The sequence below is a fragment of the Symphodus melops genome (genome assembly GCF_947650265.1).
Source record: "Symphodus melops genome assembly, chromosome: 13".
NCBI lineage: Eukaryota > Metazoa > Chordata > Actinopteri > Labriformes > Labridae > Symphodus > Symphodus melops.
The window spans coordinates 3,120,641-3,142,226 of NC_136703.1; the positions used below are offsets into that span (position 1 = coordinate 3,120,641).

Below are 21,586 nucleotides of genomic sequence, written 5' to 3' on the forward strand. Positions count from 1 at the left end.
CAGGCTGTGAGCGCCTTTGGCACGGTTTGAGATCAGTAACGTTTTACATGACACAAGTTTGATTGTGATCTGTGTTGTCAGAGTCATGCTGTGTAATCCTATTATTAGTGTATTTGAGATGGAGAGATTTACTGTTAGATCCCTGAGTAAAGACGCATCCAATTAACATCGTCACGTTCGGCCTTTCCACTAGTGGGCGTCGATAATGATCCATCTGTGTAAAGTCCTGCTGTAATGAAATAGGCTCTGGTATAAGGTCAAAGTAAACAAAGAGCTTCAACGAGGTAAGGCTTTCATTGTTTAGGGAGTGTGTGGTTCTCTCCAACACAAAATAGCAACATGTACCTTTATCTCTGCCACATTATAAAACAGTCTCAGTTGACACCTTTTGTATTCTGCTGAGGTGTCAGGATGTTGTCACTGGTTGTCAAAATGGAGTGCATAAAACATTTGCAATGTTTCAGTAGCTGCCAATGTTCTGTGTGATTTAGACAGTGTGCAGGAATTTGCCTGCAATATTTTTTTATTATTATTATTGTTGTTGCCGCAGTATTAAAAGAGGGCTCGATCTCTTTTAATTGTGTATTAGTAAATTTCCGGCACTGTGATGACCACAGTCGACACATACCTCGGCTAAATGACAGACTGTGATTGATGGTTTAAACACGTCAACCTGAGTTTCTACAGATCTACAAAATGTGAAATAAATCCATCCAGTCCTTTTGTTTGTGTTCTGCCCAAGTCTCACACCACAGAGAAAAATGCTCAGTTTTAACTGTGCTCTCCTTGTGATGTCACAGTGGGATTCTGGTATCTCCACCCATGGACTCCACCCCCAGTCTAGAGCAAAACTTTTGCCTAGGTCCACCATTTTTATTCTCACTAGTAAAGGACTGATGTCCACTGGGAAAACTCAGGGGGGTCTAATTGCATTTAAAGAGACACACACCAAAACAGAGCGTTGTGATGTTTTTAGTATACCTGCTTCACTCACTGCTCTGTGTGCCTTTGAATTGCCCCCCGGGGACAAATCAAGTTTGTTTTTTTTAAATTGAATTGAGAGAGCTGCTTTCTACAGGGTCACACACCTCCTCTGGTAATTGATTCATATTATATTTTGACCACAGCACAGCACAGATGTTTTATTTCGACCACAGGGGGCCTGATTGAAAAGGTGGAACAGGGGCAGAATATTTCCTCTGAAAAAAGAGAACATTGAATAGCATGTAGACCATTAACTGTTAATAATAACTTCTGAGAGTCCACAGCAGAATATACCCTTGTACTACATGTGAGTACAGTACAGTACAGTACATAGTGTGGACTAGTAGAGTCTATAGAAACCCTGACAGACTAGCCTGTAGTGCTGGGAGGCTAATTGCTCTCCCCAGGGCTCCTCCAGTCCGGGTCAATTCTGTCCGTCATGGAAGCAGCGCTTATTGTTTCTTCATGTCATTCAGAGCTAAACTGCTCCTCCTTTACCTGTCAATCAATAAATGAAGTCAGGCCACTCAGGGTCATTTGCATGTTAACTTAGCGCCCTGGATCCTTTGTGACAAGATGAGGCAATGAATGATTAGTGAAGGATGATCGATTGCTAGCTTCTGGACATGCAAAGTGTATGAATGAAAACATGGCTCCCGAAAAAGGTCCACTTGTTTACTAACTGTGAAGTAGTTCCGTGTGATGGATGGGTTTCATTTATTTCCTTTTTGGAGGTTCAGTTTGAGTTTGAATGAAGAGTGCATTCAAAGTCAACCTCTCTTCTGCCCACACAGTGTTTGAGGCTGAGGATGTTTGCACTCAGCTCTCTGAATCTTTCAATAGAGAAAACTCTGCAGAGATATTTGCAAACTCAGAGGTTGTTGTTTAAATGATCACCTTCTATCTAATGGATGTTCATGTTACTAAACACCCGAAAGCTGCGATCACTAAATAACCTTTGTTTCTGGCCTCAAAGATGCTGCGTTTGGCAAAGAATAAAAACACAAAACACCAGATGCTAAAAGATGGTTTGTGTGGAAGAAACACGATTTACTTTTTATTATTATGAATTTGGTTACAATTCAAAAACCATCTTTATGGATTTTTGATCCGATATTGATGAACATGCTACCATATTGATTTCATAATACCTGAACTCCTCACTGCACCTTCTGATATGTTAAATAATGTGTGCATTATTTATGTTGATTAAGAACAAAGTGACTCAACATTTATGTCGTCGTTGCATCATTCTTTAATTAACAAATAAAAAGAAGTATGCAAAAGCACGGCGGCACCAACAGCGCCCCCAGTGGAGAATTGTTATTTGAAATTATGATGATGAATGAATCTTTATTGTCATTGTAACAGGTAGAAGTACAACGAGATTTCGTAGGTCAAGGACCGATCCGCTGCGACTATGCGCGCCGACACTGGTTTCTTCTCCCATGTCTCGAGCGTCCGCCTTCCTTGAGAGCTAGAGGAAAGGATTGCATTGATGAATCAATATTTTTAACCGGCTCCATTTGTCACTGATCTCACTCGATGTGTTTGATGTTGTGTGTGTTCGTCTTCTACTATGAGCTCAGATTCTTCTCATAAGAAGTTTAATCCAAAGTGCATTCGCCTCAGCTTTGATGGAACAGACTAAACTTCAGACATTTAAAAAAGCAGCGGACAACGGCCTTTTGTTTCATGGAAAAAAATTTAATTCATTTAAAATGTTTCTGTCTCTTTTCATTTGGTCCTCGGGTGATAATTTGGTAGGTTTTGCTCGTATCAAAGAGATAAGACTTTTTCTCTTCTTCACAGTTGACACTTCGGTCTAAAGCAAAGCATGTAAATTCAGAATCGATCGGACGCCTTTCTAAAGGCTTCTTTACCAGGTCTTGCCCTCCATCTTGTACCCACGATGTAATCCCGCCTTCACGTGTCTCGACTGAGCGCTCGCTGTTTAGTTTAAAAGTCTTTGGAGACAACATTGCACAACCAGCAGCGATCAATAGCCTCCCTGGCAGGGCGTGGAGGTGGCGACATCAATTACCGCTTGGATCAAGTTGATAAAGTAGCGTCCGTTTGGAAATGGCTTTTTAGTGTCCGTTTCACTTTGAACAGGGAAATATCGTTTTCTGCGTTTAAAGAGAGGGAAACTGGACTAACAGTTTTTGATATTCAATCTAATGACACAGTTTGAACAGTGAGTGTAATTCCTGTCTATCTATGATGTCATGGAGGGAAACTGTAAAATGCATTTACATTTTTTCATAATATTCTTTCTTTTTTCTTTAGAAACATTTAGTGTCACAGATACAAAAAACATTTGGTTTAAACACACCAATCCAAAACAGAGGGAAACATTATTTTATTGACTTTTATTTTGAAAGGGTGAACTGAACTATATACGATATTTAGAGACTACAAAACAAAAGTCTTTCAGATCAACTGTAGATTCAGAAGTAAGAAGAGTTTATTTGATGTTTTGTCTCTTCTCCTGAAAGATACAAAACAACTCGTCTTTTGTTTCAGTGCTCTTGCTTCGTTTTTGTGCTGCTTAGCACGTCTGTAATGTAAAAGTGCACGTTTTATTATGAAAGATTGGAGGTTGGAAGATGACAGCCTTTAGATTTCTTATCCTACAAGTGTTGTAAGTGAGGATGCCGTGGGTCGTGGGGGATTGCAGAGAGGGAGCTGACAGCAAACACGACCCCTTTTAAAAAGCAGAAATGGGATTGATTCCTGTAGTCCTGTTGCTTAGCAACTGCAAAGCCTCGTTGAGAGAGAATATTGACCTCTTGTTGATAAGTCCAATTACATTTTTTCTCTCCTCTGTATAGCTACAGATGGTACAATGTCATACCCCCCCCCTTTATATGCTGTATTGTTTTTTAATAATAAGGAGAAACATTACGCTCTGATCGTCACCCTGGGGTGCAGACTATGAATAAGATGGTCTGTATGCGAGATAACCTCTTATGCAGTAGCATGAATCGGAGGAACAAGGACACTCAATGGGACTAACTCGTTTTTGTTGCTAATTTAGTCAATTAACATGCTTCAGACCCCCCCTTGGTAAGAAGACCCCAGAGCCGCCTCCAACAAATTTCTATCACCGTGAGAAATGTAATTTAGCTACAGCCAAAACTGATACGCCTCATCCAGTGTGCCTGAAAATGAAAATTGATTTCTAAATTGTATTAACATTTTCTCCTCCTCTTGTTCTATGCCCTCTTTGTGAGCGTATCCGAGCTTCACCGTGTGCGTGCAGTAATTGCAAATTATCAAATGCTAATCGATTTGTTCTCACTGAGTGTCGGGGTGTGATCGAGCTTTGCAGCTTTTTTTGTTTTTTCTTTTTTACGAGTTTACTGTTCAAACTGAGGAGCCAATCACTCTTTTATTTTACAAAATGAGACTGTGGACAAATGGTGAGTGAAACAGATTCCTTTAGGGGCTGCACACGCGTCTGTTTTCTCTGAACGAGGAGAGGTGATTGGAGCTTCTCATTGTGCTGTCGTTTCAATGCTGCGTCCTGTTGGTTGTGTTGTTTGTGTAGTTATTTGCACACAGTTGTTGTCTTGTCTGTCATCTTCTCACCTCTTTCATCTCCTGGTATCAAGATGAAATGTTTTCACACCTCCGATTTAAAAGACGACGGAGCGTCTTCAGTTTCTAAATCTTGCTCTGCAGCTTGTGATGCTCACTATGTTATCGAGATTACTGATGTGAACCTTGACACCTCTTAACTGATGTATGATTTGTCTTTAATGATAGTTTAATAAACGTTTACTGCTGGAAGCAGTTTGAAGCTGACGTTTCCTTTCCTGTCTCTCTCCTCAGAACACGTCTGCTCCATCATCGCCTCCATGCTGAGAAATCTCAAGTCCCAACAGAGGAGCAGGATGTTCACTAAGTTTACGGAAAACGACTGTGAGAAGGTTAGTCGTTGTCGTCGTCGATTAATTCAATAAAGAAAGGATCAACATGTGAATCAAAGTTTCGTGACCGTCGGGGGTTTCTTCTTTGCTTTTATTTCAAGGTCACAGTCACTCGAATCTTGTCCTCCACACAGTCTAGATGAAGCAGAATCAGTGTTCAATTTTTTTTTTGACAAGTCCAACCTTAGCCTGACTGCTAATCAGCTTTATATTAGTGTATCCAGTGACTATCTTATCGCGGATATGCTCCGATGTGACGAGGTTTATGCACCAGAGGAAGCTTTTCATTTGAAGGAGTATCATTGCAGTACATCACCATTTCTCCTCCTGGTTGTCACAGACAGACTATGCATTGTGGATTACAACAATATAATACGTGCTACTTTTACTAGAAAGCCTTTTTTCAGACTGCCTTTTTTCTCTCTTTTTAATCCCTTTGTTATAAGGCCCCAACGTTTAGGAAATCTATAAGGAATTAAGACTTAAAAGAAATCTGGCAGGAACAAATCTTCACATTGAATTTTAAATTGTAAAGTAAACTGAGGAGTTTGTATTTTCACCAGAGGATAGAGGCAGGTTCACACTGAGGTCACCTTTACCTGCGTGTAGAGATTTCAGGAATAAGTGATTCAGATATGAAGCCTGACAGGCGCGTGTCAGGTAACCTACCAACACCCTGGAATATGAAAAGATGTCGTCATGTCATATTCATGGTGTAACTCCAGGGATGTCTTTGCGTAAACTGTGCCAAAGCAACAAATGAACGTCTTCGAAATTATTCATTTGTTTGTCTTTGTTTTTATTTGCTTCATAAAAATGTCTCTAAAACTCTTTGAACCAAAGTTTAACATGCAGAGAAAAGTAGAAATTGTTGACGTCTCATCACGTTCTGTCTCTTCTTTTTGCTCTCTTTTCTCGTCTTCTTTTCCTGTCGCTCTGTCAAATATCTCTCTCTCTCTCTCTCTCTCTCTCTCTCTCTCTCTCTCTCTCTCTCACTCTCACTCTCACTCTCTCACTCTCACTCTCTCACTCTCACTCTCACTCTCACTCTCTCTCTCACTCTCTCTCTCACTCTCTCTCTCACTCTCTCTCTCACTCTCTCTCTCTCTCTCTCTCTCTCTCTCTCACTCTCTCTCTCTCTCTCTCTCTCTCTCTCTCTCTCTCCCTCTCTCCCCAGGTTGACCGGCTGATGGAGTTGCATTTTAAGTACCTGGAGGCTGTTCAACAGGCTGACAAGAGGATCGAAGGAGAGAAACATGTAAGCGTCTCTCCTCTTCCTTCCACCGGTCCCCTTCATTCTGTCGCCCTCTCAGTCGGACCTTCTCTCTGTGCTGTCGTCTTCACACTGGCTTTATGTCATTCACCCCGTCAATTCATGTATTCAAATGTTTGCTTCACTTTAGGGCAGCTGTTGCTCCATGTCGATGAAGTGTTCAGATTTAAAAAAGAAGAAGGGATATTTGATGTGTTTGACGCTGTGATATCAGTCCGATGGGACCTCGTTATTTGACTTGGATACATGGATTCGTTTGTGCAGCTTTCTTTTTTTTATCCACAGAGTCCTGGGACTTTTAAGAGCTGCTTCAGGTGAAAAAACGGTTTCTGTCGGGATCATTTCCATTTAACTAGATTGAAGCTATTCCAGCTTGTAATGTCTGTACGAGGGCCGTGGACTATAAAGGTTATATAGATACCTCTTTCTATCGTAGAAGGAGTATTCTTTTATATTTAAACTCTCCACACCAGCTTCACGAGGAACAAAAACCTTCTGTTGTAAATCCTGCAGACAGAAGAAAGATGAACATTTGTGTAACCCAATCCCACATTCATGGTTTTTATTCTCCGCCAACGAGATAAACGAAATTCAAATTGCATTACCGATATTCAGATAGCAAACACAATCCCCCGTTACAAAGGGCTGCTGTGTGTGATCAGAATGTCGCCTCACTTCCACTGATAAGATGTGCACTTCCACACAGTGTCACAACCACAAGGCGGAGGGGACAGACTTTTCAAAAAAAGCCATCACAATCCTGCTGATAACAATATGACAGTTTACAGAGGAATGGAAGAGTTGATTGCGTGCGTGCGTGTGTGGGGCTAGACAGACCAATAGAGGGATACGGATAGAAGATAAGTGGTCAGGCAGAGGATAATGGATCAACAGAGAGAGAGAGAGAAAGATAGAGAGGGCATCCTGTCTTTAGAAAGAGAGGAAGACAAGAAAAAGGGCAAACAGGCATACTGTACATTTTCAAAAAGAGGAAGTGGTTAAGAGGAAGAGATGGTTCAAGAGGGGGAAAGCTAGGAAAAGAGGAGAGACTGAGTGAAAGAGGGAATCATCAGGGGGAGTGAGGTGTGGGTGGAGACTGATAAGTGTGAGATTCCTATCTTAAGATGAGTGAAGATTAATTTCTCAGGCAGACAGCGTGATGGGATCGCCATGAAAAGGCCAGACAGTTTGACATTTTCCCTCCCGCCCTCTCTCCCTCTCTGTTCCAGCTTTTCTCTCGCCTCGTCTCTTGCCTCTATGGCTCTCTTCTTCTGGGATGGCAAAAGTTTGACTTTGTGATACTCGGTTGATATTGAGTGTGCGTGTGCATGTGTGCGTGCGTGCGTGTGTTCCACTATCTTTTTAGACCACAAGGTTAGACCATCTGTAGTGCAGAGCCATACTGTGAGTCAAACCCACATGAGGCAGGAAGTGATAAAACACCCATTTATCTTCCATATTTAACAAAAAAGTCTGTCAGAAAAAAAAAGAATGGAGATGAATTAGCAGGTCTCTACGTAGTGCGCAGTGCTCGAGCATCAAGCCAAACTTCCCCTGTTATATCGACCGACATGAACACACACACACACACACACACACACACACACACACACACACACACACACAAATATACTGCATTACACAAAAAGTGATAAACAATGTTACCCAACAAAGCCAAATGACCAAAAACACCAAATCCACAGAGAATCAATAAAGGCTATTCCAAGCTGAAAAATGTGGGCCTATAAGTGCACCTTAATGTGGCGCTGTCCGTGGTGCTGATAGTCTGGAAACTAGGATGTAAGGCACGCACTTTTCAGCGCCCGCTCCACGGTGGAGCAGGTCACTTGTGTTCGCTGAGTCATTGGAAGCTTTGGCACTGGAGGAAACCATAGCTATGCTCGATGTTTTTGTTTTATCACAAATATGTCCATTCTGTGTTTCTCTGTTTTCCCTGCATGTATGAGGAGTGGCGAGGGAGAGCCAATCAGTGATTAGTGTACGAGAGCACACATGGGTGATCAAACCTGACTGCTGACAGGTTACAGGTTAAGGCTAAACCATTAAACGAGTATCAGTAGACTTGATTTCTCAGCTGGTTTTAAAAAATCTGTAAAGTTCATTAATGCTCGTCTGTGACTTTTTGCATTTTTAGCCTCCGTCATTCTTTTGCATCACGTCGCCAAAAAGGTTTCAATCTCCTTTGCAGCCTGATGGTAGAACGAAAGGATGCCGCTTATTCCTTCCACTGCAGATCTTAAACTTGAAGCTCAGAGATGACTCTGTTAGTCTCTTTGAATCAAAGCTTTCAGCGAATGTCACAAAATGTTAAAAAGGGCGATGGAGACGCCGACCCAGTTCTGTCCAGCACCTCAGACGATTCATCTGCCGTCAGCAGCCGCACTTTATCTCTCCGCCGAGCCTTTTTTGGTTTCCCCTAGTCAAGCCTGTTTTTAAGGAGCGGTAAGCAAAATGTTTTTCCTCTGCAACATATTACCCACAGATTTCTCAGGAGGATAGCAAAGGAAAAAGCTGCTGCTGCTATTTTCCGCGTGTCTCCAGCCCCGTCCCTTTTTAATAAGCTGCTTATTTTCATCCCACCTTGGTATCTCTCTCTCTCTTCTCTCTCTCTCTCTCTCTCTCTATCCTTCTGATTCTCTCCTTTTAAAGCCGCTTTTCCCATCCGACTGTATTTCTTCTTTTTGTCTCCTTTCCCTGCCGTCTTCTGTCTTTCATCCCTGTCTTCCTGCCATTTCTACAGTTTCTCCCTCCATAATGTTTTGAGTCTCATGCTTTTCACTCCCTTCACTTATTTCCGTTTAGTTTTTTTTTTGCATCTTTCCTGCATATTTAAAACTTGCATTTCTTTCTGTCCTTTCTGGCCTTTTTTGGATCCCCTCCTTCATAGCTTTGTCCTTCCTCTTTTCTCCTCCTTTAAAGCCGTTACTCCTTCACACCTTTGCCATCTACTTCCTTCCATCTTGTTTCTGCTGTTCCTCTCTTCAACCCTAATGCAGCTCCTCTCATCCCTCTTGCTGGCTGTCGACCCTTCCCTCTGCTCTCAGCTTGGTGGTAGCACCTCTAGGAGATTGATGAAGCTCAGCAAAACATGGCTGAGGCCGACCTCAATACTATAAAATGCCTGAGTGCACTTTCCTCACACCTAAGCACCAAGTTACTCACCAGGTTTTTGTCCGTCTATGCGTGTGTTTCCTTTACTGGGCTGTAGAAATAGCCAGGCCTGGCGTTGCTGACAGTCGACTTTTTCAAAGTAAGTCTGTGAAGTTGCGGTGGTCGTGCACCTGGATGTGATATATTAGGTTTTCTTAAATGTTGTTGTGCTCTCTCTCTCCCCTGAGTCTCAAACTGTTTGCTTGTCACCAGTTTCATTTAGTTGTTCTCCTCCATTATTCAACAAGAAACCAAGCTCAATCACCCTTCATTCATTCTCTCATTTATTTATTTTCATCCTTCTGCCTGGATATATTCGTACGCTGTGTTTGGGGATTGGAGAGAACTGCAGCACTGTGGAGTGTGAGACTTATTCTCCTCCTGCAGTGCAGACGGCACATTTTGTTATGAGAGGTTTTGTCTCTGAATCCCGGAGAGATCAGATTTTGCATAACCTAGTTTAAATCTTTCCAAAATAAAAAAAGCACAGCAACAAGAGCCCGACTTACAACTTCTCTGTCACAAAGGACGTGAAAGTATTTATTTCCAACGCTGCTTTTTAAAGTAAGAAATAATAAATGAAGAGACGGCAGATGAATAGGGGGAAAGGACTCTGAGCTATTAAACTAGAGATGTACAGTGTGCAATAAAATGTGTTTATAGTGTGGAGAATTTAACTGAAGAAGAGCACTGGCTTGTCTCAGGTTGGACATATTCTAACAAAATAAATAACATGTACAAAATGTAGGAAAACGTCCGATTAGACCAGCAGAACCAGCAGGTTAACAAAACAGGCCGAAGTTAACAAAGTGGGGCACATCCGTTTCTTTCTTCCTTCTTTTTTTTTTTTGTTTTTTTTTGTTGAGGTAATGAAACTACATCTCTTCTTCAGCATTAAACACACCTCTGCCTGGTGGAGTCGTACACAGTTAAGATGTTACCAGAGCAATATAAGTAAATACAGAAAGGGGACCTGACAAAAAGGAAAATAATGCAGAGTGGGTTTTTTTTAATGCCTGACTTCGTAGTGCTGAGACACATAAGTGAGATTCATGCCTTATCCGAAGTGTGTCTAAACAGTATTTTTCATTCTTAGAAGACAAAGCACTTGAAAGATGAAGACGAAGTGGACAATTTGGCAAATGAACATTTTGGGACTGTCTCGCACTCAGTGAATTAGAGAGTCCCTGGCAGAGATTAGTCACAGTTATAATTTGACCTTTTAGAAAATTCTGTTTTAAAAGTACTTTTGTCTTATTTAGTCTTGTACTTATTAGTCTTTAATTATTTGTTTATATTTGGCCAACAAAGCTGATTCTGATTCTACAGTTGACCACAGTCAGTCATGATTTGGGCCTTATCAAAGCAGCATATTATGCAGGAAGGATTCCTCCTTTGTATTTCTCGTGTTCCTGTTGTCCACACTTCCTGCCGCTGAGGTGGAGGTCAGAGCAGGTCGTGCATGAATGAGGATGGCTGTGATTGTGGGGACGACACACTTCGATGGCGGTGGCTTGGCGTCATGATTCAGCAGTTTTACAACACCTTTTGTATTTTGACACGTCTTTATCGGGCACATGTTGGCAGTTTGAAGGGAGCCGTCAAAGATCAGGAATAAGGAATGAGGCTTTTTGGACTCGACACACAGAAACAGTTTTCCAGCAATTAAAAGTTTGCAGCGATCAGCAAAGACTGAATGACATCACAGTCTTGGTGGCAATCCCACCTTACACACTCTGTTTGGCTTTGTGAGCAAACTCTACAGCACCAGCTGTTCCTTTTTCTGGGATTTTATCATCACTCGTAATCAGCATGTTGTCCTGCACTCCCACTAAGTTTCAGTTTTTCTTTCAAAGTTTACCTCATTATCAAACTCTGTATCTTGTTTTCTTAATGAGGATATCTCACCCCTCTCTCGCTCTCTCTCTCGCTCTCTCTCTCTCGCTCTCTCTCTCGCATGCTCGTTGAAGCATCATAAAAAGCACACATACATACTGGTACCACTAACATGCTCACTGTGGCTCAGATTAAATCACTTTAATCTGAATCCTGAAGTATCCCACTGCAACAAAAAGCAAATAAGAAGAAGCAACACACAAACACACGTACACACTCACACAGACTCACTCACACAGATGGGCTTGTTCAAAGACACACAAACATGTGATGTACCCGTGTAACACACACAGGTGGATGGTTTGAAATATGCACAGTAACTCTTGCATTGTGCAAACTGTGTTTCATAAATCATACACACCTGGCTGCACAAACACACAAGGTGGCTGGTTACAGTAAAGGGACTGGGACTGAAAATCACTGCTTATTTCTCTGTCTGTACTGTAGCCAGGCTGCCAGGCTCCCCTGAGGTTGTGGTAATTGACTTGTCCAATCCGTCTTTTCAACACCTTTTTCTTTCTTCGTTTCTTCTGTCCAGCGTTTGCCGGAGGGACAGAGCTGCCACACAAAAGATATTGGCCGCACTGTCAAAACTCACAAGTGGACTAAATTCTTTTGCTGTAATGAATACTGCCACACTGTCTGGTTTTAATATCCCAAATGTCCACTTCCGCTGCTCACAATAATGAATATTTAATGCACTTGTCATGGTCCAAAACCTTTGGCTCCCCGTGCACATTGAAAGGTCTGGCTTGAGTCATCATGCGTCTTTCCTGGTTTTCATTACTGAGAGGCTCCCTGGAGGCTGCAGCAATTGACTTTTCCAGACCTCATTTGAAAATGTTTGTCATTGTTTTAATCTTCGACTGTCCACCTGTTGTGAGGGAGGAGCTGTGGGGAGAACAGCGCGTGCAGGTAAACTACGGAAGACACCCCCACCCCCCCCCCAATCGAAAAACTACCTGTCACATTAAAAAGAAAACTGCCTAGCCCTACCCTCCATGCTGTGATTGGCTAGAGTCAATAGGTGGAGTGGAAGTCTTGCTTCTTAGAGTGGACAATGACTAATGTTAAAACCTTTACAAAAGGAAGACTATGGCTAAGATTATGAACATCAGGATCAAGTGCACTGATCAGTAGAGAGCATTGAGACTGACTTTAAGGTCACATAAATCAACTAAGCTACCGGAGGAACTCTCCCCCTGTGCTATGGTCTTTTTGAGGAACTACGTATGTTTCCACCAAATGTACCTGGGTAGACATTTTTTTTCATCTCTGCTCCTGATTGGCTAGCTGCTGTGTTGTTTGAGGTCTCTCACACTAACGATTCCAGCTCTGCTTTGCACTTGTGGTCATACACAATAATGAGGTTGAACATCCTCCTGTGTTAAACAATAACAGAAAAAGCAAACACAGATCTTCATGAATGCACGCTGTTTTCCCACTCTTCCCTGCATTCCCCGCATTGCCGAAGTTGGATTGGGAGATTTGTGTAACTTTGCCGCGAGCTACTACATTGACTCTGAATAATGAGCAGAGTTGTCCTGGAAACAGAGATAATCTTTTTTTTTTTTTCCTCACAGGAAAGAGAGAAAACACAGTTTACATTCATACGTCGCTTTGTTTCAACTTTTGTGCATCTTTAATGAGAGCGAGTTGACAGCAGCAAGGCCAAGCTCCGGGACTGTTTTACAGTGTGATAACACTTTGTAATAAAACAGAGGACACAGTAGAGACGTTCAGAAGCTTTATTATCGCTTTTTGTTTTCATGATCTGCACTGCTTTGCATCTTTAATAAGACTCAGTTGATTTTGTATATTACAGCTATGTCCAATCCTCTCAAAAGAGGAAATTATTAAAGCAGCCTGACAGCCAACTTTATAGACCCAAGGATGTCGCAAAGAATGGATATGTTGTTTTGTGTCCCAGCTGTGAAACCTGCAGCTTTTCCCAGAATAGTCCAGTGAAGTCGTCCTTGTGAGCTGCCCTTTGATTGAGGCGTGTTAATGAGCTGAACTTCACCGCTATAATTGGCTTTTACAGTTTCATTGATCTTTAAGGACAGGGCCTTTTGAAAGTTTCTAATTTTCTCTGAGATTAAATCATTGGGATGTAAATGTCATGTGTGGTACCCTTTAGCTCTGTGATGAAAGCTATTTGTTTTCATTAGCCACGCCTTGAAAAGTTGCCCTTTTTCCCCGATAGACTGTGTCACAATGTGTAAGCTTCTTTACTTCTCTCTCCCTTCCTCCAATGAAAACCAATAAAGATGAAGTTTACAGTCCTATAAGTCTTATAGGAGGAATCTCCAAGGCAAACCTTCAATATAAAGGTTGTACTTTGTGCTGCACCGTGAACCTTCTTTTTATTAACTCGACAGACATACAGGCTTTAGTTCATGCTAGTTTACGTTTGCTGGGATGTAATAAAATGATATTTAAAAGAAAGCAGAGACAGCTCATGAAATAAATGTAAACGTGTGAATATGCCATGTATGACGTTTACAGAGAAAACGCCACCACATTTCATGCGTTTACGCCAAAACAGAAGTCATATGATAACATTTTATCATCAACAATGTGACCTTTCAGTGGAGCTCCATAGTTTGTCTTGAATCACTTTTATGTGACGACTACAGATGGAAATTAGCGACTCAATAAATCTGGTTCAACCTTCATTTCACGTTTGTTTTCCTGAATGATCGGAGTCATTGCACGCTGTCTCCTGATGAGTTAAATGACATGATGCATGTTGGGGACGGCCTCGACTTCTACTGTTCATACATACAAGTTAAACTGTGTGACAGCAGCAGCCTCGGCACTAACGTGTATTTCTGTTCCACTGCAGCAGCTTACACTTCAGACTCTGCTCTCCCCCTCAGGTTTGCTTCTTAATCTCTAATGATGATTAATGCGGGCTCTGCACGTATTGGCAGCTCTGTGTTATTGGCATACAGACAGGGTTGTTAAGATGGATAACTACACAAGAGCGTTTTTGTATGTGTGTGTGTGTGTGTGTGTGTGTGTGTGAGTGTGTGAGTGTGTGAGAGAGCCCTAACGTCGCAGCTCTCTCTTTCTGCAGCTTAGCCGTGAAATCAATTGATGTGTGTGTCTGGTCAATAAGGAAAATGGATTTGTGGAAAAAGGCTGAAAAACAAAACTTAAATTAAACTTAGTCTCCGATTTTCTGTGTTTGTTGAATCTGTTTTAAGTATTCAAAGAACAATAAACCCCTGAAGCAAATTGCTCGTTGTGATTTATTCGCTGTGCGGTGCATAACAATCCTTTTCACCTTCCTGTTTGTGTCCGCAGGAGATGGTTCGGAGGGGGGAGATCCTGGATGACAGCATAGAGGACGAGTTCTACCTTCGCCGCCTTGACGCCGGACTCTTCGTCCTTCAGTTGATCTGCTACATCATGGTGGAGATCAGCAACTCAGGAATATCTCAGGTACACTAACAAAGACGCTCTCTGGGTGTACAAAGTGAGTTTTCCCCTCTGCTCGATCATTCTGATCAGGAAGGCTGTAAAAGAAGAAGTCATGATGTTGAGGTTGTTAGTGTTGAGCATGTTCTGCTTCACACAACAGCTGATCTTTTATCTCTTCCTTCTTCGGTGCTCTCCCTCAGAGACAGAAGATGATCTGCCTTTGGCTACATTTAGTGCAACACACTTTTTTTTTGAATTTCCCATTCTAGTACACAAACAATAAAAACAGGAGCATTAGCTGTGAACTCGTAACACAAGACTACTGTAGCTCCCATTCTGAAAGTTGACATTAATTAGCCTAGCTTGATGATATGAGCACTAATTACATCATCATGTTACTTTCAGTTCACCTGCGGAGCCGTTTGCTGTTCCTGCTCACTCGGTGCTATGCTCGTCTCATGCTGCAGAAGAAGAGAGGGGGGGCTTATCTGTCTGAGTGTGTTCACTTTTTAAGGGTCCAGTTGTAGTGATAGTTAATGGATTTTAAGCATTAAGAAGTCGTAGCGTCACCAGTATGAACTAAAACAAAAGAGTCAAATCAGGACTGGAGGTATCTCAGTGCTCAAACACTTTGACTATTACTGGACGTAGCAACAGCAAACAATGCCTTCCACCCTGCTGCTTATCTGCCTGTAAAGCTGCCGGTGTTAAGTGACAAAACAAACGTTATTTTAGTTTCTGTCCTCCTGGAAAGATACCTGCAGAAAGATAAACAAACTGTACTTTTTGTATTAAGACAGTCATCCCCCTTTTTTCTCTGTGTTCAGCTGCAGCAGAGGGTCCATCAGATTCTCAACCTGAGAGGAGGCTCCGTCAAAGTAGTGCGCCACATCATGAGAGGTGAGTCACTTTGTTCACCTCATGAAATACAGTTTGACACTATATATGGCCGTCTCTGGAGAAACAATACATTCAAATGACAGCAATGTAAAAAAAAAAAAAAACCTAAAAGTAAAATGCTAATTTACTCATTTTGAACATTTTCAAAGAAACTATTGATTCAGTATGAAACCAGGTCCTGCTCTCCACTCTTCTATCTAGAGATAGAGAGGAGTTAGTTATCTCACACATTCAACTTTAGAGTGTAAGATGTAGTTATTAGTGTTCATGTCTGAGTCTCTGGTGTACACTTTAGCCCTGATACAGAATCATACAACCTTTAAATGAGAGGGAATCAGTGTGACATATGAATGGATTAGTGTAAATCAATACACACTTTGTGTTTCTCCACCTAAAAAACAACAAATTTCTAATTTTCTTCAATCTGGTCTTGAAGTCTCGCCCTGGCAGGGAAGCACCCTGTGGGGGGGGGGGGGGTGTTCTTCTAATCGCTGCTCTTTGGCTGTGGCTGGGTTTCATTGTAAGCTCATACTGCCGGGCTGCCAAAGTGCTGGAAAAAAATTAAGCACTCTGAAAAAACATTATTTTTTTCTTATTCTTTTGAACAAAAGATAAATGCTCGGGCAAATTTTAAAAATGTTGTGTCCAAATTCATCTCTCACTCTCTGTGTTTGTCTTCATCATCCGAACCTCTGATTTATATCTGTCTCGTACCTCCCTTCCCTGCATTAGCCATGTTCTGTACAGAGATATCTACACCTGTGTTCATGTAAAGACTCAGGAGTACAGATGGAAAAGCATGAACGCCTCCTGCTGTGCACATGTGCTTTGTGAAATAATCGCATTGTAATTGCGAGGTTCTGTCATTCGTTCTCTTTCCCTGCATCCAAATGACTTTCTGTACCGCCGCATTTTGTTCCTGTTGGCTGTTCAAAGAGCTGGCAGATGTGTTGTGTTCCTCCCAAAGTGACATCCATCCTTCCTGTATCGTCGTCGGGCTAAAGCCGACGTACGAGCCGGCGTTCACACCGCCTCTGGCTCTCAGTATCATGTAGCTCTGTAGATGGAGCCATCCGTCACGCATGGCGGTGCCAGGGAGCGTGGCAAACCTCCAGTCTGTGTGTTTGGGAATTTGTTCCCCGAAATGCGCTGGTGTGTTACTTTAGTTTGCGTCTCTTTGTCGACACACACACACGTGTGTGTCCTGCTTGTCTGGGCAGTTTCCACGTCACATTTCTGTTTGCTAACATGATTTCTTTTTACATACATGCATGTTTACCGTGTCTTTAAGAGAAGGTCTGTGCAGGTGTCAGTGTGTTTAGAGTCTACTTTGTATTCATGTGGGCCCTCGAATGTTTATATTTGAATGCAGCCCATCACTCATACTAATTTTCATCTTGCTCAGGCTTGTCCTTGTATGATCTTGACGTGACCGGTTTATTTATTTGTCTCTAAATTGAGTTGTGATTACATATGCATGTTTTATGTGCCGTGTGTGGTGCTGCCACACCTCTGCTCTTTGAGTGTGTGTGTGTGTGTGTGTGTGTGTGTGTGTGTGTGTGTGTGTGTGTGTGTGTGTGTGTGTGTGTGTGTGTGTGTGTGTGTGTGTGTGTGTGTGTGTGTGTGTGTGTGTGTGTGTGTGTGTGTGTGTGTGTGTGTGTGTGTGTGTGTGTGTGTGTGTGTGTGTGTGTGTGTGTGTGTGTGTGTGTGTGTGTGTGTGTGTGTCAGCGCATGCAGAGAGGGCTGCCTGCTCTGAAATCTTGACCTTAATGTCTTTGACCTGCTGAATGAGAAGCAATTCAGCAGGAAGAACATCTCTGCACAATACAAGGAATCATTGATTTCCGCTCAAGCTGTAGGAAGGTTGTGTCACAGGTGGTTAGATTTGCACAATGAGGCGATTTTCATTTCACATGTAACGTTTTCTCCACCTCAGGATGAACGTTGATGACACTTTGTCTCGTCTTTAAAGGGACACTTCAACCATTTGCATTCAGCTTTGCATCATTAGGAACCTGGTAGTATTTTTGAACGGTCGTGCATCCCTCCCTCCCTTCGCATTTTGAAGGTCTTGTGCTCGAATCGGACGTGTGTGGCTCTTTCTACGAACCGCAATATAACGAGCAGTTGAGGCTGGTGAAAAAGACAAAAGACCTGCCTGTCAGCGGCGGTGAAGAGGAGGAGCTGGGGCCGAGCTGGTGGTGTTGGTGCCTATGGACACAGACGTAGAGTCCATCTGCTGCCAGGAATTTCTAAGATACCAATTCCTTCTGAAATCTCTGAATGAGTCGAGGAGACGGCCTCGTGTGTTGGAGACTGAGGCTGTAAATACAACATAGCTTCAGTGGCGAGTAGCCTGTGGTGCTGTGCATTCTGGGACTTTCATGCACATGAGCCAAAAAGACATTTTCTGCCTTTTCTCCATCTCGGTGTGCTCCAACAGAAGCAGCTTGTTCTGAATGTTGTTGTATTAGTTCATGAAATGACATTAAGGCTGTCTGTTATTCTTTTTTTAAGTCCTCCAACCGTGGTCACGAAGGCAGGAGGAGGGGGATTTTATTTTGACACGGGGACAGCCGTGCTCATTATAGGAGCGTCTCTTCTAGAAGACATTCATAGTCTGTCGGAAGGTGTGTTGTGTCACGAATAAGAAAGAGAGCTGGAGAGGAGAGTTCAGACCCCCGGCTCTTTCCTCACCTCCGCACAGCTGTCCGAGCCGAGCGTGAAGTGGGCGTGAATGTCGAAGTGTCTGCTTCAGAAAGTGACTTCAGCTGGCTGTCACAGCCCCACACACACACACACACACACACACACACACACACACACACGAGAGGCTGATTTATACTGGAGCTGCAAACCCTCGGCTGTGACGTAAACACACAGAGATGTTACCACATGTTGCAGCAAAATTGACTTCAACTACTGTGATTGGACTTCTTTGTGTTTTAACAGCAACACTAAAGGAGGACACTTTTCCTGGCACTACTTCTTTGTGTATCATTGTGCTGTTTGTCAAATATCAGTAAAATTAAGTGATGTTCAACAAATATTATCCAAAAAAACCCTCAACAATGAGGAATAAAAATCCCACTGCTGACTTTGACAAACATCAGACAGAACAACTCTTGTAGCTTTAATACAGGTAAGTTACCCAGATTTACATAATGGGGAGTTTGTTTGCTACACATCCTTTTTACATGTTAATATTTGACCTAAAAAAAGCCTTGATCCTTATTTACACTGATAACGACTCTGCACAATTTAACCAGACTTAAAGGTTTGTTGTTTTTCTTCAAGGTGGCTTTTTATGGTCATGTTTTGGAGGTATACATTTGAATAGCTCTGTTACCTGCTTCTTTACGTTTAAGGACACCTTTGTATATTTTCAGTATTTTGAGATGCGTAATTTGACTTAACATTTAGTGCTTTCACACTTGAAGAAAACCTGATGTTTGCAGAGGAGCTCCATGTGTGAACGCAAACAGACACATTTGGCACTCGTGACTTTGCTTTTTTTTTCTCCCGTCAGCCTCCTACTATTTATTTATTTTTCATCAGCGAGTCCGAGTGAGCTGATGTGAGAACGCAGCAAACGATATTGATATTTTCAGGAGTGCATGTGTGAAAACTGCTAAATATCCAAAAAACTTCTTTTAGTCCATGTTTAAATCAGCAACGCTGACTTTTGAAATCATTATGATGGTTGGATTAACACACCACAGACTCCTGCGTGCAGCTGGATCAGACTGGTTGGTATAGCAGTGTTTAAAATGCTTTGTGGTGTGTCTGCTGCAGCTGTAATCACACTATAAGTCCTACAGCGTGTCCCCATCCTTGGCTGCTGCAGAGGCCGCTCCTGGAAATGATTCTCCTTGTACTCATGGCAGATCAGTCCCAGTCACTGACCTGAGTAATGGCTATCCTCAGTACAGTATTGTCCTCTGCCGCGTTGCCGTGGTGACAGGAGGAGAGAGTACCGGCATGCCAAAGAAAAGGTTCTGCAGAGAGTTGAGGAGTCACTGAATCTCTGACCTTTCTGTCTGTGAGGCTGACTGCACCGCCATTTATAGACATGGAGACACACAGGAACACGAGCACGCTGACAGGCCGCTGATGAAAGAGGCTGCAGGTTTTCTGTGTTTTTGTCGGGTCGCTCTCTCGTGTCTCCTTACCGGCTTTTTTCAGTCAATCTTCAAATCCTGACATGTTTACTGCGCTTACATGCCTGGAGCTGCTTTTCAAGGCTGCTGTGTGGGAGCAGACCTCCACCACCATCTCTCCACATAACGCTTTAACTCGACTCCCACCTTTGTCATGTTTGATTATCTCAACTCTCCTCAAATGAGCCATAAATGGAGTGACCTCTGTGCTCCACACTTCCTCTGACCAGAACTGAAAACTTTACAGAAACGTATTGTTTATTTTTTATTCTTCTGGCTCGGCTGATCTCCCGTGTTAAACTCTTTGTAAAGTGTCAGATGTCATCTTGTCCTCCCTCTAATGCAATCATGAAAAATAACTCAGAGGCTGTTTTCACATTAAAACTCCTGAAGATGTGCAGATCGTTTCAGGAGCAGCATGCAGGCGAACGGAAAATGAAGTGCAGACATTTATTTATGAGCACGGAGAGCGGAGCGGTCGTGGGCAGACAGTCAGAACCACTGACTCCAGTCACAGGACGTAATCGTCACTCCCACCTCCTATTGGCTCAAGGTGATTTCTCCGGAGAGTTAGGAACCGGGGGGTCTTAACTAAAACGCTATCCTGAGTTTTGCACCTTGTTTTTCTGTGCATATTGATGGATGCTTCTCCGTTTTACAAACGGCTTTGGCTTTTTTACATCGTGTTTGATCCATCATCGTTGCCTCTCTTTGTTCTCAAGTCGAGCCTCATTTGAGAGGTTGCATCATGTTCCCAGATATCAGCGAGGATCTGCAAATGACAGCAGAACTAAGTCCCTGGTTGTTTCATTATCTCGGTCAGTATTTCAGTGTTTTGTCTCAGCACTAATGAAGACGACACAGTATCTCTGAGATCTTCCCTCAGTCCCATTATGTCTGTCACTCTCTTTATGTACAATCTAATAACATGAAAACATCCCTCCCCTCCTGAAAAACAAAATCTCCCCTGCGTCCCTGACAGCCGTGCTTCGTCCTCCTAAACCCTGCGGGCTCTTGTCAGGAAAGCCCCCTTTTTCTTTCTCTCCTCTCTGCAGTGTCTCCCCGAGAAAAGAAGTGTTTTTCATCTCTCTGTCTCGACATCCCTGGGTTTAAATGTGTAATCCCTGCCTCAGAGGCTGGCTGAGAGACAGAGAGAAAGCACAGGCTCCGCCGAGGCTGCGGCAGCTGCAACTTTCTCTCTCTGCACATTAGACTCACAAATCGACCGTTCGGCGGTCTCCGAGGCCTCGTGTGGGAGGCGGCGTACCAAATGAAGAAAACAGTCAAACACTCACAGGCACAACGATGAAGTATGAACACCTGAACCTGAGGACACACAGTGGATCTCAGTCCTATTGGTGACATGGGACTTCCTGACATAGAATCATTTTTCTATGAACAGATCTTGTGCTGAGAGGTTTTTGTCTCAGTGTAATGCACAGATCAGAGAGTAGTGTTAGAAATCACAGTCATGTGAAATCTACTGAAAGGACTTCTCTTAACCCTGAACTCAGTATTTCTTTACTGTCTTAAATTGTGTCCTTTAAATTAACAAAGACATGACCAAATCCAAGCCTGTTGAACAATGCTGCATGACTCATGCTGCTGTAGAGTGATGGGTGGACACTTCTATAATCGTTTGCAGGACGTTTCTGTGCACTGTCACAGCAGCTGCAATCACAGTCGAGACCCACGTTTTAGCCCCAGGACCCCACCATGAGAACCAGCCTTCACATCCACCTGGGCTGCTGTTAATGCGCAGAATGAAAGTCAGATCATAGTAGAGCCAAATGCATCAGGGCCTGACGGATACAGAAAATGTTTTTTATTTTTAAAGC

At 42.7% G+C, this 21,586-nt stretch overlaps 1 protein-coding gene across 2 annotated transcripts in view; it reads left to right on the plus strand.

Moving 5' to 3' along the window:
- ctnnbl1 (catenin, beta like 1) overlaps positions 1-21,586 on the plus strand; it is a 45,016-nt gene that overhangs the window by 22,394 nt on the left and 1,036 nt on the right. For both annotated transcript variants that reach the window (XM_079360509.1, XM_079360510.1), the window contains exons 12-15: positions 4,822-4,919; positions 6,097-6,177; positions 14,572-14,709; positions 15,516-15,588. In XM_079360509.1, coding sequence (XP_079216635.1) covers positions 4,822-4,919; positions 6,097-6,177; positions 14,572-14,709; positions 15,516-15,588 — 390 coding nt within the window. The remainder of the gene's footprint in view (positions 1-4,821; positions 4,920-6,096; positions 6,178-14,571; positions 14,710-15,515; positions 15,589-21,586) is intronic.